Source organism: Mixophyes fleayi, chromosome 2 (genome assembly GCF_038048845.1).
Source record: "Mixophyes fleayi isolate aMixFle1 chromosome 2, aMixFle1.hap1, whole genome shotgun sequence".
NCBI lineage: Eukaryota > Metazoa > Chordata > Amphibia > Anura > Limnodynastidae > Mixophyes > Mixophyes fleayi.
In genome coordinates this window covers 9,514,374-9,529,725 of record NC_134403.1, presented here as the reverse complement: position 1 = coordinate 9,529,725, position 15,352 = coordinate 9,514,374, and the positions used below count along the sequence as shown (strand labels likewise).

The 15,352-nt window shown below is 40.5% G+C and overlaps 1 protein-coding gene across 1 annotated transcript; it reads right to left on the bottom strand.

Annotated features, from left to right (window-relative positions):
* Positions 1-4,701: 4,701 nt before the first annotated feature.
* LOC142139754 (olfactory receptor 52A1-like) lies at positions 4,702-5,682 on the bottom strand. The gene has a single exon (XM_075197623.1). The coding sequence runs from the start codon at positions 5,680-5,682 to the stop codon at positions 4,702-4,704; it is 981 nt and encodes a 326-aa protein (XP_075053724.1).
* Between the last annotated feature and the right edge of the window lie 9,670 nt (positions 5,683-15,352).

The following is a 15,352-nucleotide window of genomic DNA, read 5'->3' as shown; positions in this document are numbered from 1 at the left end:
TATACATGCATCAGTGAGTGCATGCAACTCCATCTCCTGCGCTGAGCAGGAGGGTGGGAGGGTTGTTGTATCAAAGTCTCTTCCAGGGTGGTCACAGCACACCCTGTGTGTGGTGACCCTTCTTAATAGTACCTGGAACCGTTAACAAATAAGTTCCAATCTGCATTAGGTATATCTGTCACATTTTCTAACTCCATTTCTAGGTTAATTATTTCAGCACAGTCATGTGACTCAGAAAAGGGAACATTTTTGTGTGTGTTTTGTCTTGTACTGATACATTCCTCCATTTCTGATTCATCAAGGGGGGTAGGTCCCACCCACCTCTCTCCCCTCTGTTGAATCTGCTTCAACTGGGAACAGTGTAGCAGGATTCAAAACTGTGCACCTTTTCATTGTTACATGTGCGGGACTTAATAATGACACATCGTACCAGAACCAGAAGAGTGAGTATTCTTGAACCTTCACATCAAACTGATGAATCTTAGAAGACACAGAAATAACAACAACCTTTTTAGAGCAGAATAAAACTTCTACCCACCGCGGTTTTGTTGTTCCAAGTTCTGTTTCTCCTCGACTCCTTCGCAGTTTTCAGGAATATTTTCGAAGCTCACTGTGGCCTCTAAGTATGTTAAAGGCAATAGACCTTTTGTCACCAGTAAAATCCCTTCTAATTCAGGTGTACAGTGCGCACTGGAAAATTGATCTGAGACACACACTGTTGTCTGGAATAATCAGTTCTGTTTTACTGAAAATGGTATACTAATATTTATACATAAAACATGGCATACCCTCTTGTGGTTACAAAGTATAATAATAAACGAAATCCTTGACATTGTAGTTATGACCTTCAATCAATTGAACAAAGACATCTGTAAATCTTTCCCACTTAGAGCAGGACAGACAGCTTATCGTGCTTATCTTACTGAAAGTGAGTTATAGCTAAGTTTTTGAAGCATAACCACTCATCCTTAAAACAGTTAATCTAATTGAAATTTCTTTACCTATGAAGGTCTGAAGTTAGTCATTTTTAACTAATTGACTTCTACATTAACTATGAAAGCTATGCATTGCTTAATTAAAAAGATCATAATTTCTTTTACAAGGGGTAGTTGTCCTGATGTCCCTTCTTATGGATGACTATGTGAGTCTGATGGTGCACTTGGGGGTGGCTGAGTAGAAGGGAAGTTTACAGTTGTATTTCCCTGGATGTCTTCTAACATCTCCTCCTTTACTATTTGTTCTTGTTCTATTTGTCTACATGCCCTTACCCATGCTGATACTTGGTGTTCTTTCTTATTTCTAGTAATCCATATACTATGTTCTTTCTGAAAAGTCTCCCATCTTCTAGGATCCAATGACCCTATATCTGGCATTCCTGCCTTCCTAAAAATTATATGGATTTCTCTAACAGCCACAATACCTTCTCTTTCCTTAACTATATCCACAAGAGTGTATTATGTCTGTATGATGCCATCATACCTTTACTGCCCTGGGCCCCCATTTCTGCAGTTTTAGTGTGCCTGAGAAGTGACTGTTATTCTAATTTTATACACCTTTACAATTAAATCCTGTTTGTATGGATTGTTTGATCAACTTGGGTACATACTTTCCTGATATTTTATTTTTGATGGACATGTAAGTGGCCCTATCCTTCTAATGTTTTCTGGTAAAAAATGATATATATGCCACCATCTCAATCCTATTTGGGTTTTCAGATAGTCTGGACAACAATGACTTCCAACTATTGCTGTATATATCGTTGGATTAAAAATTCCCCCCTTCTGTTTACCATATGTTACTGAACAATCAGTGTCAGTTCCTATCACCGCTATCAATTTACTAGTTGTATTGTCAATGCCTTTTGAATTATAACAAAACATTGACAGTCTGGACAACTAAGATTATTTTCTGACATTTATACTTCCCATAGCATGTCTCTGATTCCCTCCACTCCCCTTGATGTTTTTATGAAACAATATATTAATACTAGTACAATTATTACTATTACAATAATTCCACCAATACACTCAGCTATTTCTTCTGAAGGTGTCATCTAATCTTTCTTAAGCCAATAGACAGTAGACAATAGACAGACCTATCCTCCGACCTCAGGTGCCCCTCAACAGAGGTACCTACAATGAACTGCGGAGAAACCTTCCCAGAATCAGTGAGCAACCTTTCAGTTGTTACTTCTTTCAACCTTTAAGAGAGCTGAGGACCCTTTTAGACTGATAGCTGGCCCAGTGATCGCACGTTATACAAGACAAGGTCAAGCCTCAGTTGCATGTGCAAGGTATGGTCTTTGATCAGATCAGTCTTTTCAAGGTTTTGTTGCCCCCTTATACATGTCTTATCAGTACAATATCACTCAGTCTTTACAGGAGTGAAGGATTTCTTATAATGACCTCTCAAACCCAAGGACAATCATCTACACAGAACAAGGCGAGGCCTTTGATTATCGAGGTCAATTAATAAGTATGTATTTGCATCCTTTTATATACATCCTGTATCGAAACAAACACATACATTCACTCTTATCTATTTTTCACAAAAAACAAATATGTCAGAAAAACAGGTTATTCAGTAATTGTTCAAATACCCGTTATACCATCCCCTACTGAACCCCACTTATGTCTTACAGGAAGAGCAGATAGAGTAGAGAGGTGCAAATGCACAGAGCTTCAACTACTCACCGTACGGATTTGTCTGCTGTTCCCGAAGATTAAGGAGGTATCTGGTCAGTCCTGGGCTGGTATGTTGAGTATCCCGGATGAGCCCCCAGTGAATGTCAGGGTACCAAGGCTTGGTGCCCCATTATTGATCTCTGATAGCCTGATTTCCTATTAGCATAATTCTGTCGACAGGAGAGGAGGAAGTGAAGCACAAACAAGTTGTTACAGTTTGAAAATCAGCTCTGAGGGTCTTTTTAGACTGGCCCTTTATTTATACCTAAGGTCCAGCATTAACTGGTTAACAACAAGCACATATAAGGAAATCTCTTTGTTTGCAATTGTAAGTACATATAAGGAAATATCTTTAGCTCAGCAAATATTTCTTTGCAACAGTAAATACATATAAGGCAACATCCTTTATCCAGTACTACGTGGTTTCCTCCAGGCCGTTTTTATCAGTCTGGCATCCTGCTATTGTCTGTTCCATAGGAAACACTTATTTTTATTCAAGGAGTTCTATAGTTCTGTATCTGTAGTATAGTTTTTAAGGTATTTTACACATATATTTGTGCCTTTTAATAACTATTAATTGTTTTATACTCTCACAACGGCGCTGCAGACCCTCTGTGGCGCCTTATAAATTAAAGATAATAATATAAATAATAATTCTTATAGAAATTATATCTATGTGAATTTATATGGAGGAATACTTTTTATAGCTGGATTTATGGTATATTGTGCCTATAACACTTGACTGTATATACCAGAGTATTGCTGGTCCGGACCATATATGAACTTTATGTTTTAATTTTAATTTTTATCTTTTTTTTTCCTGATTAATAAATATTGTATTGCACAATATATATTTGAATAACATACACTTCCTTTGACTGAGAATACTAATCTTATCCATCTCTCAGTGCGCCAGGTAATACTGCTCTTTTACCTTTGTTTGATTTCTCTAGGGGAAGGCCCCCCCCCTTTAACGTATTACCACAAGAGGCAGCATTCCACACACTAATATTTTGGAAGCGCGGTTTATCCCCACTTTTCTATTATATTCTATATTTGACTTGCAAAGTATGGGGGTGAAAAATATATATTATGTCAACAAGCAATATTAAATAAATTACTGATGTTACTTCAGTAACTTGCCAAAGGGTAGAAGTGGAGCTTGTAAAGTGTTGAAAGCATCAGTGCATCTGGACTGCATCCTTGTTAGCCAGGAGAAGGTAAGGGTTGTTCTTTTTATTTTACACTCCATCTTGAACCAAAGTAATCACTGATTGGCTGTGGGCTGGGACCCTCACCAATCATTGTGTGGTTTCGCCTCTCTCTTGGTGGGGCCCTCACCAGTACATCGGTGAGTAAGATATTCAGGCAAGATACTTCCCTGCCTCGAATAGCTGTAGTCCCACGCCCAGGCCCAAAGCAAATTGAGGTGTCAGCAATAGAAGTAGAGTGCTGGGTCTCTACTTCTGACCCTCACCTCGGACACCCCCCTTCCTTCACATCCAGATTATTGCACTCCAGTAATTGTTGCGCTTTCTCCACTAGACTCAAGCGGTGTGGACAAATGCAGAATTTCTATTCATTCATTTTCAAAAAGGAATTAAGTGAGTGAGAGCCACGCAGGAGGGTATGGGGTGGGGGGTAGACTGAAACTTTGCCTACGACGCCTAGTGACCTTGCACCGGCCCTGGATATAAATAAGATATTATTGGCAACATCTTAGAAAATTCATGTATATTGCATATAATTTATTTCTCACAATAAAAACTTAAACAAAACAAACTCATAATATAAATAACAGATGCATAAACATGTTCTAATTTAGTCTCTTTGTTATATCTTCAATTCCTTGTGTATGTTTAAATTGTAGAGTAAGTCATGGCAGCTGTTATATGGAGCTGTCTTCTTTCTGATCAGTTCATCCTCGGCTTCTCAGCTGTAGGTGTAAGTGATGCATTGCAGACCCTCAATTTACATTCTACATTATTTCAGAATCACCCAGTTATCATTCTAATCGTTAATGTCTAGAGTTTCTTTGATATCTCAATAAGGATTTCCATACTTGTTCCCGGATCTGCTTTGTCTTCATGCCATACACAAGTGGATTTAGCATGGGTGGAACCAGTAGGTACATGTCAGAGAGAATAATGTGGATATAGGGTGGAATCCACTTACCATATCGGTGAGATAGGAAAGAAAAAATGGCCAGGACATATAATCTTAGAAAGACACAAATATGAGGTGCACATGTGTTAAATGCTTTCAGCCGAGAGTCTTTAGATGGAAGACTGAAGACTGCATTGAATATCATGGCATAAGATATCAGAATAAACAACAAATCAACACCGAGAATAGTAAAGGCCACCAATAACCCTAAAGCGCTATTTATTCTAATGTCAGCTGCGGCAAGTTTCACAACCGCCATGTGCTCGCAGTAAGAATGCTCTATGATGTTGGTCTTAAATGCAGGAAATCTCTTGATCAAAATGATGCAAGGACCAACCAAAACAGCAGCTCTGACCAGCAACACAATGACCAATTTACCAATCAGATTATTGGTCATTGTGGAACCATACCTGAGTGGATGACATATGGCAATGTAACGGTCAAATGCCATGGCCAGTAGTAACCCAGATTCAATGCCTGTAAAGGAGTGGATGAAGAACATCTGGAGAAGACATGAATCAAAGCTAATGAGTCTGTCATTGAACCATAAAATACACAATACTTTAGGGGCCATGCTTGTGCTAAGTAGAATGTCATTGGATGCCAGCATGGAAAGGAATATAAACATGGGCTTGTGGAGTCCAGATGTCGCTGAGATAACAACCAGTAGTGTGATATTTCCCAACACGGCGAGTATATAAAATATACAGAAGGAGGTTGAGATCAACTTGTGTTCATTCTCTAGACCAGGAATCCCAACCAGTATAAAGAATGTTGGATAAAATGTGGAATTTATAATATTTTGCTGCAGCCCATGGAATCTGATCATCATCCTGAATGTGAAATTCAAACAATCAATTCACTTATAGAGAATGGACCATGCTATTAAAACCTCAGTGGTGACTTTAAATCATTAAATATGGGCCTCATGTCTAAAAGAGTCACTTATTTTTACAATGAAATGTAAAGTTGATCTAGGACATGCCCTACCCCAACTATAAATATGTCCTTACATTTTAAGTTTACCTCCCCCTCCAATGCAACATGGTGTTGCCCAGGTACAAAGTTACTCCTTTTTTATGCTTTGCTCTCCTTAATGACTCAGGTCCAACATCTGTAGTCCTAAGCTCTGGAGATCAGATGTTCCTCACACAGACACGTAACTGTCTCCTACGACCAATATGCATCAAATTAGGCCAATAATCAGTGAAATACTTCAAATGACTGATTTCCACTTAAATTTCTACTGAATATACAAAAAGAAAACCAACAGTGAGCCGGGAATGTTTCTCATTCTAATCTGCATTCCAATAAACAGACATCGAATAAATCTCACATGGGGCTTCAAGTAGGGACTGTAGCATAAGGGCCATTCACATGGATGCTATCGAGAATGCAGGATGGACAATAGATAAACAAACATAGCAGAAGTTGCTTCATTTGGCAATTCTTAAACGACAATTATAGTTAAAACTATAAATGTGCGCAGAGCCCCGCATTTTGGTTTTGGTTCTAAAACCATCTTCGTATTTTGGTTTTGGCCAAAAATCCTCATGTATTTTGGTTATGGTTTTGTATCTGGATTTAACTAATAATTTAGAAAAATTGGTCAAATCATGTGATTTTGAGCTGTTTTTGTTCCTACACTACTATTTATAGAATTAACATTCATATATAGTCATTTACAGCTTATTTTCTAATGATCTCTTCACAATTGCCCCCCCACAGCCGAAATGGTTTGAGTGTGGAATTTCTCGTCGTTGCTACATCTTGCTGTGTGTGATACATATGTTCAACAGTTACATGATCGACATTCATATGGTTGACACCATAATATAGACTGTGTTGGAAAGTCAACAATAATGGCATCAACAGTATTATTAGATATTATTAGGTCGACGTTTGAAATCTAGACATGTAGATGTCTGCATTTTAAATGTCGTAAATGAAATGTAGATGTATTATTAGTTCAATAATTTGAATGTGAATTAGTGAAGCCACTGACACAGAGAGGAGCTTGTCTGTGTTTGACTTTAAGCAGCATCCGTACCCCCATATCAATATCTCTTCATTTTAAAATCCAAGTGTTTGACTGTGAAAGCACTTGTGTGAAGGTCAGTATCACATCTGTGCTAGTAGGCGGATAAAATACAAGATGCAGTGTTTGATGGCACTTCTCAAATAAAACCAAAACATTTTCTTTAAGGATCCAATTTAATTAAGTTGAATGATATTGTGGAGCAGCATCTACATTGTAAGGTAACAGTCCCTCCTTTCCCTATCTTATTGGGAATCCATCTGGGGGGTGGCAGCTACAAGTAGTTCCAACTTCAAGTAGCTCTACTCCTCTTGTCAACATTGGATCAGTCAGTCATGTTGTCAATCATAGATAAGGAGCATCCTAGTAGTAGTATTATCTGTGATAATTATTTTTCAACCTCTCTGATAAAAAAAGGTCATATAGGAAGAAAGTGTAAGAAAGGGCGCCCCAAATCCAAACATCCTTTGTCAATCTTAAAGAAAACATCAGCTCTTGATATAAGTTATTAAAGGTAAATAAGTGAATGTCTGATCAGGTTGTGGTTCCAAAGCACACAAGGTTTATTTCACAAATAAAAGTAAGTATAAAAAATACTGCCAATATATTGCATAAGCATGGCTAGTACTAGCATGAATCTTCTATCAGAATGTGTGATCCAACGGGTAGAGTGAGTTGAGTTATCATGCACAATAGGATGCAATGGGGGGGGGTTGATTCTATAACAGGAGCTTCAGTCACAGTTACACTGGTCACTTTCCTATAGGTCAAAGGCCAGGGTCAGTCCAATAACACAGATCAGTATAGGTCAGCTATTCATTTCTTTGTTCTTGAGGCCTGGGTCATTCTCTATGGTAAATGTGTATCGTCCCAGCCAACCACCAGATACTGGTTACACAGTTATGTCGACTCAGGCTCCCACCATTAAAGAGTTACATAAATGTACATAGTATAATGTTATATAAATTCTATAAACGTGGATTCCCTGGCGCCACAAATAAAATGGTGAGCACAATATAACTTTGCTAAGTGCTTCATATATTTATTAGAATATTCATATAAACCTATATTGAAAAAATAATTGTATACAAGATAATATCTCCCACTTGTCATATGGTAATGGAATGACTCAGTCATGTAAAATAATTACACTAAAATTAAATTAAAATGTCCACATGATTTGGTATGTGGCTCTGATAGTCCAGTGCATCGAAACATCTCACACCATAACTCTTTACACACTCGTCAGTGTTGTATGTGTTAAAGATGACCCCTTACAGATCTGGTATGAATATCGGTGTGTGAGTACTCACATACAGTCTCATGGCTTTCCAAAGGAGCTCCTGTATATTGGTCCATTAATATATTGTGGGTCACATTTGGCAGTGGAATATTTTTAAATCGGTGCGGCACACAGCCGTTCTATTCACATTCCGACTTACCGTCAGATGGAACGCATGGTGCGTTCCAAAAGCCGAATTTCCGGCTTTCACCTCCCGCACTGAAACGCATGTAGGTTTCAGCGTTCCTCGCCTTATATTCCGTGCTGCAAGATTATGTTATGTTGTTAAGTTACTTAAATACAGTTTGACACTGCATGTATGGGGTCTTCTCTCCACCCTACGCGTTTCACCCTTTAAGGCTTTGTCAGGGATAAGGATTCCCTCATGGTATCTTCATTAAATAGTCACTCTTAATTGTCCAGCTAATTAGATTGGGGCTAAACTCCGTCCCTAAATTCACATTCTTCTTGACCACTCCTATTACACTGTGTCCACTTGATATCTTATATTCATATTATATAATGTCAGACTCCTACTTTTCTCTTCATGTATCAATACCATAGATTGTATATTATATTATAGATTATATAAAACATATACTCTCGCTGAGATACAGTAATATCATTTGAGGAACAGACAATGTCTGTAACTCACCAGACTGTGAGTGCTTCTTCCCGTGTGTTTAGGAACCGTGGCCGTCCACCATCCTGAGGGTCCGCCCTTTCAAAACCTTCAGTACCTGTTCCTTTAACTTAAGCAACACTCCCTATTTAAAGCACCTGCTGTCCTCTCCTCGTTGCCTGATCTTGGAGTCTCATTCCCCATGAGCCTCTGAAGGTGTTCCTGTGTTTCATGTTTCCTCGTGTATTCAGCGCTGCTGATTCCTGTGGTTTCCAGACCACTTCTACTTCTGTGGTTTCCAGACCACTTCAACTCTGCTGTGTTTCATCGTGACTCTTAGCTGATTCCTATCCGCTGCCTCCGTGCACTACAGTCTTCAGACCACTTCAACTCTGCTGTGTTTCATCGTGACTCTTAGCTGATTCCTATCCGCTGCCTCCGTGCACTACAGTCTTCAGACCACTTCAACTCTGATGTGTGTCATCGTGACTGTTAGCTGATTCCTATCCGCTGCCTCCGTGCACTACAGTCCTCAGACCACTTCAACTCTCCTGTGTTTCATCGTGACTGTTTGGCTGATTCCTATCTGCTGCCTCCGTGTGCTACAGTCTTCAGCTCATCTCAACTCTCCCGTGTTTCCTCGAGACTGCTACAGCTGATTCCTATCCGCTGCTCTCCGTGCTCAACAGTTCCAGCTCAGCTCTACTCTCCCGTGTTTCATCGTGGCTGCACCTGCTGGTTGCTATCCGCTACCTCCGTGTACCTGCAGAGTCCTGCTGGCTGCTACTCCTCAGTTCTACTCGTGTCTGCAGCAGCTGATCCGCTCTCCGTGCTTCTCAGTGTTCCTGCTAGTCACTACTTGCCAGTCTGCATCGGATCTGCGCCTCACTGCTTTCATCTCGTCTAGACCATCGCTACCCTTTAGGGTCCTCCAGGAGTCCAGCTCTACATACTACTGCTTCCTGAGTATTTGTTCCCCTGCTGGTCTACCTACCTGTGCGCTGCACCTACTTGATTACCGCTTCACCCTCCAGGGACTTCGCATCCTGCCGGCCTCCAGCCGTTCAGGTATCTCTGCACTCCTGTCTGACAGCCTGCTCCTGAACCACGGTATGCATACTTCTCATTGACTGTGCTGGTGTATTGCATATCTTGCTGGACTGAGTTGTTCTCCTCTGGAGCTTACTATCCGCTGAGACTTTTGCCATCATTGACTGTGTTATCTTTTGCCCGGTTAGTTTCTATGACTTTGTATTATTGCAGTGCTGTTCAGTCATTACTATATTGTGCATGTCATTGTGGATCAAGTTCAAGGTGCCCGTGTATCCTCTGTATTGCAGTCTCTTCCCGTGCTCCTCCTCACATATATATTCAGTGGTACAACTTGCTAGAGGCAGACCACTGATTCCTGTTTCCAGTGTCACCTGTTCCAGTGTCCTCTCACTTAGCAGTGGTACAACTTGCTAACGCAGACCACTGACTTCCCGGATACCTTCACCTGGATCCCATTCCTTCACCCAGACAGCGGTACAACTTGCTAAACGCAGACCGCTGACTCTCATCACCTCCTCGTTTCTGTTGGACATTCCTCCTCACTATAGCAGTGGTACAACTTGCTACCGCAGACCACTGACTACCCTCACGTGTCCTTTGTCCATTCAGTTCCTCGTGTATTACTACATATATATTACCAGTGCTGCTAGTCATAGACTTTCCCGAGCATCTCTATCATCTGCTGTCTCCTGTTCCGTGATCACCCCCCTACCAGAGTACCATATTACCACCTATACTGCTCTGGTAAGCTTATCACCTGGTGATCCCTGGGTAAAGACTCCTAGTGCCCGTGACAATGTCCTTATTACTAATTATACTAATTCATATGAATATATAATAATTAACATAGGGCACTTGTCTCCCTATATGTTAAGTACTTGTGTGTCCCTACATTCTCCTATACGTAAGGATAATTTTATTTCTCCAAAAAGCTTCCAAAATCAATATCAATATTTAACCCTTTAGGGGTCAAGGTGGCTAATTCAAAGATCCACCCTTGAGATTTTGGTCAGATAGTTCCTTCCTCTCCAATGTTTGGTAATGGCTTTTATCCCTAAGAACTTAAGGCTAGATGGATCTGTGTAATGTTCTTTGGCATAATGACTTGAAACACTGTGAGTTTCAAGTCTATTCTAGATATTCCTGCATTGTTCATAAGTCTTACTTTCAAACTTCTAATGGTACGGCCTATGTATTGTAGGCCGCATGGGCATTGTAAAAGGTAGATCACTCCAGCAGTGTTGCAGGTGATCTTTTCTCTTATGGTGGATTTATTCCCATTTGAGTTTGAAATAAATTCGTGAGTTTGTCTGGTATGACTCACATGGGTCAATTTACATGTGTAGCAATGATTACAATGATAGAAACTTGTTTTTCTCTCATTCAGCCAGGTTTCTCCTGTATCTTTGACCGTCATATTCACTCTTAACCAAATCCTGTTTAAGACTATGGGCTAGATTTACTAAGCTGCTGGTTTGAAAAAGTGGGGATGTTGCCTATAGCAACCAATCAGATTCTAGCTTTCATTTATTTAGTACCTTCTACAAAATGAAAGCTAGAATCTGATTGGTTGCTATAGGCAACATCCCCACTTTTTCAAACCAGCAGCTTAGTAAATCTAGCCCTGTGACTTTTTATAAATACAATGCTCAGATTCTCTTGTACAACTCCTTTTAACTTCTCGTCCTTTAAAAGGATCGGCCAGTGTTTAGTTATAATCTTCCTAAACTTATCCTTAACGCATACAACATCCTTAACGCATACAACACTGATGAGTGTGTATAGAGTTATGGTGTCAGATGATTAGAGATGGGCTGGCTTGGTTTCCTTGAAACCGAACCCACCCGAACTTTGGGGTACTCTCGCGCCTATTCGGATTCCAAAACGAGGCAAAACGTCATTGTGACGTCGTCAAATCTCGGAGTTTTGGAATGGATAATTACCCGCCTCCATGGCGATCTAGCGCCATTTGAGAGAGGGACAGGGTTAGGTGACAGTAGAGCAGGCAAAGTGATAGAGTAGAAATAGGAGGGTGAGTATTTTTCTAAATTTGCACTACAAAGTGTTTGGGGTCTCATATACCCCCTTCTAAAAAAGCTGTATTTGCTGAGTGCTGAAATACGAATATAGCACTGTATTTTTCTGAATTTGCACTACAAAGTGTTTGGTGTCTCATATACCCCCTTATAAAAAAGCTGTATTTGCTGAGTGCTGAAATACGAATATAGCCCTGTATATTTCTGAATTTGCACTACAAAGTGTTTGGGGTCTCATATACTGCCTTCTAAAAAAGCTGTATTTGTTGAGTGCTGAAATCCGAATATAGCACTGTATATTTCTGAATTTGCACTACAAAGTGTAGGGTCGTATTAAAATGGATTCAAAGCAGTATACATATGAGCAAGAGCAGCAAGCAGCTGCTGCCACCAGTCCTGATGGTAGTTTTCCCTGTACGTCACTTGGTAAAGCCTATGTAAAAGTACATAGTCTTTTGAGGTCAGGGAAAAAATCACACAAAAAAACACCTTTTACCGTGTTGAAGAGAAAAAGAGCTGTAATACAGGAAAAGTTAACTGTCAATAAAAAATAAAATTGCCAACATGTCATTATACACATGCAGTATCAAAGAAAGAATGAGGCCTTCGCCTTTCTCTGAGTGCGAGATCGAAAAATGTTACTGAGGCTTCTTCTTGTAAGGTCACTCGTGACCAAGTAATTCGGAGTCCAAATGTGGTGTATAGCTACTGTTACGTGTGAAAGCCTAGCTGCAAGAAAACAGTAAGGCATTAGAGGAAAATGTATACTCAGAATGAGAATTGACACCAATCCCTGAGGAGAGTAAATCCACGAGTGATATGTGTAATCGTGACCATTCTAATAGTGTACCCATAAAGAAGGGCCCTTTCAGCATTTCTGCTGAAGTGTGCCTTAACAGCCCAAATGTAGCCGGTGATACACCAATTGAGGATGCCACTTTGGAATTGGAAAGCCAACGAGGGCGCTAATGAGGATGTTGATAAGGATGAGATTGTTTGTGTAAGTACTGCACCAGTAGAAGCAGTTCTGGCACGTGACAAGAAGAAGGCCATTGTCATGCCTGGAAATAAGACCAAATAAGTCACTTCTTATGTGTGGAATTATTTCTATCCAAATCCTAACAACAGTTGTCTAGCCATTTGCAGTGTATGTAAAGCCACAGTCAGTTGAGGGAGGGACCTTAACCATCTTGGAACCTCATCCATGTTACGCCATTTGACACGAGTTCATGGCAAGGTGTTGGGAAAAGCTGAAAGTTATGGTAAAAAAATAACAACAAGCAGTCCATCATCAGCTAGGACCCTTCTCTCACCTACATCCCGACGCCTGCAATCTACACCCACAACACTATCCTCATCAATATCCTCAGTACCGATCGGAGTTATCCCTGCATGCAACTTGGTAAAGCTCGACGACTCCGGCACTATAATTGATTCCTCTGAAGAATTGTTGAGCATTAGTCCCACTGCTGCTGCTGTTGCTGTTGCTGGGGGTGAATCTTCCTCCCATAAGCAGCCCAAGAAGAAGAGCACTAGTACTTTACAACAATTAACTGTGAAACATTCTTTTGCTAGAGGAAGCAAGTATGACAGCAGTCACCCAGTCGCAAAGCGGATCACAGACGCCATGGCTACTATGTTAGTGTTAGATCTGCGTCCAATATCCACTATAAACACAGCTGTTTTTTCACAGTTGATTCATGTTTTGTGTCCCCGTTACAAAATTCCATCGTGACACCATTTTTCAAGAAAAGCTATTCTTCAACTGTACCAAAGCATTCATAAAAATGTACTAATTGGGCTCAAAAATGCCTCTCTACCCACTGTACACTTAACCACAGATATGTGGACAAGTGGAAGTTGCCAAACCAAATATTACATGACTGTGACAGCCCACTGGGTTGGTCATTCGCCTTCACATGCAGGAACAGCAGCAGCATGTACACCACTATGTAACATTTCTCATAGGCAGACTACTCTTTGTATCACCGGCTTCACTAACAGGCATACAGCTGATAATTTGTTAAGAAAACTAAGGGATGTCATTGATACATGGCTTATGCCACTTGGATTCTCCCCAGGATGTGTTATTTCTGATAGCGCCAACAATATAGTGCGAGCATTACAGCTGGGTGAATTCCATCACATTCCCTGTTTTGCTCACACAATAAACTTGGTGGTGCAGAGCTTCCTAAGAAATAACCGTGAGGTGCAGGAGATGTTTTCGGTGGCCCGTAAAATTTCGGGACATTCCGTCATTCTGCCACAGCATGTAGAAGATTGCAGCAGCTCCAAGAACAATTTAATTTGCCCTGCCACCAACTTAAGCAAGAGGTGTTAACAAGGTGGAATTCTTCAGAGGATTGAGGAACAGCGCAAAGCCATACAAGCGTATTGCACAAGCCATGACATTGGGAAAGGAGGGGGAATGTATTTCAGTCTTGCACAGTGGAGAATTCTTTCTGTGCTGTGCAAGGTGCTGAAACCCTTTGAAGTTGTGACATGTGAAGTGAGTTCAGATTCTGCTAGCTTGAGCCAAGTCATTCCCTAAATTCGACTTTTGGAAAAGCAGCTTGACAAACTGAAGGAGGAGATGAAAGAAAACAATTCCAAGAAGTATGTTGGCCTTGTAGATAAAGTACTTAATTTGCTTCGCAATGATCCAAGAGTTATTACAATCTTGAAGTCAGATCACTATGTTTTTGGCAACTGTGCCTGATCCTAGGTTTAAGACTCACATCGATTCTATACTTCCAAATGACTGAGATCTGAACAGTTGCAAGTTGACTGCTGAACTGGGCCTTGGCTTGACGACGCCTCCTCCTTCAGTTTCTCATGCAGCTGCTGCTCATAAGAAATTGCACTTTCCAAAGAGAAGCAGGGATGACGCAGGAGACAGACCACAACAGTTTGACATCTGGGCTGGTTTGAAAGATTTTACCAAAAAAAGTGTGACCTCAGCCATAACTCCATCCAATCCTACTATTAACATGAAAATGGAGGAGTATTATTTTCAAGAGTTAATTGATATGGAATTGTCAGACAGTCCCTTTCCATACTGGGAGGAAAAACAAGCCATTTGGAAACCCTTGTGCAAACGTGCTTTGCAATACCTAAGCTGCCCACCCTCCAGTGTGTACTCAGAAAGAGTATTCAGCACAGCCGGGAACCTTGTCAGTGATGGACGTAGGAGGTTACTTCCTAAAAATGTGGAAAATTTGATGTTCATCAAAATGGACTACATCTTCCACGAGGAAGGCCTTTACCGGCAGCATGGTGGCTTAGTGGTTAGCACTTCTGCCACACAGCGCTGGGGTCATAAGTTCAATTCCTGACCATGGTCTTATCTGTGTGGAATTTGTATGTTCTCTCCGTGTTTGCGTGGGTTTCCTTCCACACTCCAAAAACATACTAGTAGGCTAATTGGCTGCTATTAAAATTGACCCTCTCTCTCTTTCTGTGTGTGTATAT